The 3,958-nt window shown below is 38.0% G+C and overlaps 1 protein-coding gene across 1 annotated transcript in view; it reads right to left on the bottom strand.

Moving 5' to 3' along the window:
• The window catches only part of LOC100533313 (glutamate receptor subunit protein GluR2), a gene marked incomplete at both ends in the record, with an annotated part of 127,725 nt that overhangs the window by 118,003 nt on the left and 5,764 nt on the right, over positions 1-3,958 (bottom strand). Inside the window, 1 exon segment of the mRNA NM_001204611.1 lies at positions 1,717-1,910. Within this exon segment, the coding sequence (NP_001191540.1) occupies positions 1,717-1,910 (194 nt within the window).

Raw genomic sequence — 3,958 nt, 5'->3', positions numbered from 1 at the left:
TCTGTGTATGTGTCTCTCTGTCTCTCTATCTCTGTATCTTTCTCTCTCTCTCTCTCTCTCTCTCTCTCTCTCTCTCTCTCTCTCTCTGCAAACCTCCCAAAACCTCCCCAACTCGAGTCTGAGGCCCGTTCAAAATAAGATGGCGAGATTTGTGTAAAAAAGAAGAACAAAAAGCGACCAGTTCACCCTTAGCTTAAGAAAACTCCAAGACACTGGTTCTGAACAACAGTTGGAATATTTAAACAAGATTGCCCAACTCTGCTAAAACTTGTGAAGAGCGCAGGGGAAAACGACAGAAGTCATAAACTGGAAATTGTGAGGGTGCCAATTTTAAAGCTTGTGTTCTCAAAATTTTACATTTCTTTCATCTTCATCATTGCCTTTCTACCTTGGATCAGGATATAGGCCACGAACAAACACTCTCCACCTTTCCTTATCCAGGGCTAGTCGCTTGATGTTACTCCACGTCTTCCCACTTTTCTGTACATCTATTTCTGTGACTCTTCTCCAGGTTCCACGTGGTCTTCTCGCTGATCTTTTACCCTGTGTGTTCCAATTTAACACTTTTCTTGTTATGCAGCTGCTTCACTTCATGAGAGTGTGTCCAATCCATCGTCAACTTCTTCTTCCCACCTCATCTCTGACTGGGCTTTGTCTGGTTCTTCTTCATACTTCCTCGTTGGTGATCCTGTCTGTCCATAATTTGATCCTCAGTATCTTCCTCAGGCTCTTGTATAAGAAAACCTGGATCCTCTTTATGCACGTATGGGATGCGCTCTCACATCCATACAACAAAACTGACTTCACATTTGAGTTGAAAATTCTAAGCTTTGTTTGTAATGAGATATCCCTGGTCCTCCACATCCTGTTCAAAGAAATAAATGCAGTCTGTGCCTTTCCAATGCGGGACTTTATTTCAGCGCCTGTTCCTCCCTCTCTGCCAATGATACTCTCAAGATAGCAGAAGGATTCGACGAACAAACATGCCACATTTCTTTCACTTGAAGTTTATTGTTGAGTGTTGTTACATGGGAAGTCTAGCAACAACAATCAAGCAACAGTTGAAGAAAAATACAGTTATGAGTCAAAACGCCTTCAAAATTGGTACCCTCACGATTTTTTGTTTGAGACTACAGTTGTTGTTTTTTCTGGCAGTCTTCATGTGTTTTCGATTATACTCCCTCGTATTTAAGCAAACTCAAACAAATATATATGTATCACCAAGATTCCCAAGATCAAGAGATAAGTCTCTGATGAAAACACCTTGGGAGGGAGGTCAGAAACTTACTAGGAGGTCATTTTCTTATCTACCTCCATCTATGTAGAACGCTCTCCCGCAGAATTTGAGGGATAGAAAATAGCAGGCAAAAAGTAAAATTCGTTTTAAAACATACCTTATAAGCCTCCTCCTCCTAGTCCTCCTTCTTCCTCTTTTTTTCTTCTTCTTCTCCTTCTTCTTCTTCTTTTTCTTCTTCTTCTTCTTCTTCTTCTTCTTCTTCTTCTTCTTCTTCTTCTTCTTGCTATTGCTATTGTTATTGATGTTTTTAATACTTCTATTATTATTACATTCCCAAACTCACAGATACACACAAACACACACATACGTGCACACACACACACACACACACACACACACACACACACACACATAAACACACACACACACATACACACACACACATACAAACACACATACAAAAACACAAACTCAAATACCTGATTGAGAACCTTCTGATAAGCGTCTCTACTGGACAGGTTGAGAATAATCCTTTTGGTGTGAGTGGAGAACCTGTCCAGCTGACGTAAAAAGTCGTGTGATGACGTCACATTGCGCAGGCGCCGTGCGTCGATCATGACGTCATTGGGAGGCAGACGGACATAGTCGTGGAGACGCTGCAGCTCCCACAGGGCTGAGGAAAGAAGGAAAACGGAAGTGCTTCTTAATACGATAGCAGCCAACAAGTTTGGCTTTCTCGGAATTTTTAACGTCTGGGAGATTGTTTTTTTTTTTCCACAATTGTTTTACTTGTTTTGATTTGTTTGTTATTTCTTCAGAATTTTAAACACCTCTATATTTTTTCCTCAGATTTTTTTCCCCCAGAATTTTTTAATGTCTTTTATATTTTATTCATAATTGTTTACGTTTTTTGAAAAAGAAATTATTATTGTCGGTGGGAATTTTGAACCTTCTCATTGTTGTCAGTGTTCCTGAACCAGGTTCACATGCTTTAATTTTGTTTTTCCTCAGCATGTTTAACGGTTTTTATTTTAAAATGTTGTTATTGTCTATGGGAATTTTTAACCTTTTCGTTGTTGTGCCGATGAATGAGCGCGTTTGTGCTCACGAAATTGGTTCACTTACTCTAATTGTTTTTATTTGTGGGGAGGAGGTTGTTTGTTTGATTTTTTAAAATCATTTTTGTTTTGTTTATTTTGTTTTGATTTGTTTTTGTTTTGGGTGGGTGGTTTGTTGTGTTTTGTTACTTTTTCCAGGAGGTATTTCATATTCCATGGCCCGTGGTTGTCTGGGGAGTTGTAGGACCTGCGAGCACAGCTTGTGCTGTTACTTACTCTTTAATGGAAAAGAAATTACAGCTTTTTTATTGCCCTTTTGAACGAACATTTTTAATAATCTTGTTTGGATTCCTGCAGTAGGAAAGGGGTGAGCAAAGAATGGGTTAACCTCTTTTGTTAACATTTGGTGGGTGAATGCGGTCGGTCGCATAATAATAATATTCTGTTGTGCAGTGCTAGACTGGGCGGTATTGGACATTACGTGTTTATTGGAAAGGTCTGTTTTACGATCACATTTTGAGACAGAGGCAATAGCAATGGGGCTGATTGTGGATATAAAACGGTCTGGTGCTCTTCAAAAATATACAGACAGAAAAAAAAAGAAGGGGAAAGAAAAGGAAGAAAACATAGCGTAGATAGGTATTGTACGATAATATGTTAACACTTACTAATAACAAAATATGTAATTTTGAAAATGCCTAACAGCATCATGGCCTGGGTTATTTTGGCAATAATTAATAAAATTGTTTGAGATTGTATAATAAATTGTACTGAAACACTCATGTCGTAACTCTATTAGTGTAGTTCAAAGAAAAGTTCATTTGGCGCTTTTGATAATGCGTCCTTATTAAAATAAAGTAACAATTCATTCTGATGTATACCATCTTTCATATTGTCTCTCCAAATCTTAATGCGTGTGTGTGTGGGTTGATTATGTAACGCCTATCATAATCAGCCACCATGGTAAAATATTAATGAGATCATCTTATGACAACGATCATAATAATGTGTCTTTATTCCATAATTTACATTATTGAAATCCAAACTATTTGGTCCATCATCATTGTAAAAAAAGCAAAACTATTTTTAAAAATTATTTTATACATTAACATTAAAATTAGGTTTCTGTGCTCTCTCCATAGACTTGTCTTAAAACAACCCATAACTGTAGACACTCTTATGGCTGCCACCCTTTGCTCTCTTTTCAAGAACTTCGTTGTGCTGGTGTGCATTATGGACGTGCACAAAAAGGCAAGTTTCCCTACTTGGTTCCAAATCATAGAGTTATCCCCTTTTAATATTGTACATCTAGTCAAATGGTGCGCTCAATAGTGAACCAGAATTGGTTTTAGTTTTTTTAGTCTTAGCAGAGTTTTACGGCGCACGCAACTGCATAAGGTCATATTATGAGCCCCAATGGGTGGATGTTAATAGAGACGTCCTATACAGGGAATCAGACTTACTCTGTTCACCTCTCTAGCTTCAACAACACAAAATCTGCTTCAACTATCAAGGCACCACGGAAATAGCAGGTCACAAGAGTGTGACAAACATACAAAAGAAGTAGAGGAAAAATGACGATAGTAAGGGTTACGAAAGAAAAAGCAGCAGTTCAAGCACAGTTATGAGCATGACATTGATGAATCAGCCCATTTACAATTTC

This window comes from Aplysia californica, unplaced genomic scaffold (genome assembly GCF_000002075.1).
Source record: "Aplysia californica isolate F4 #8 unplaced genomic scaffold, AplCal3.0 scaffold00057, whole genome shotgun sequence".
In the NCBI taxonomy this organism is placed as follows: Eukaryota; Metazoa; Mollusca; class Gastropoda; order Aplysiida; family Aplysiidae; genus Aplysia; species Aplysia californica.
The sequence above is the reverse complement of the archived record's forward strand: the minus strand, read 5'-3'. Positions and strand labels throughout refer to the sequence as shown.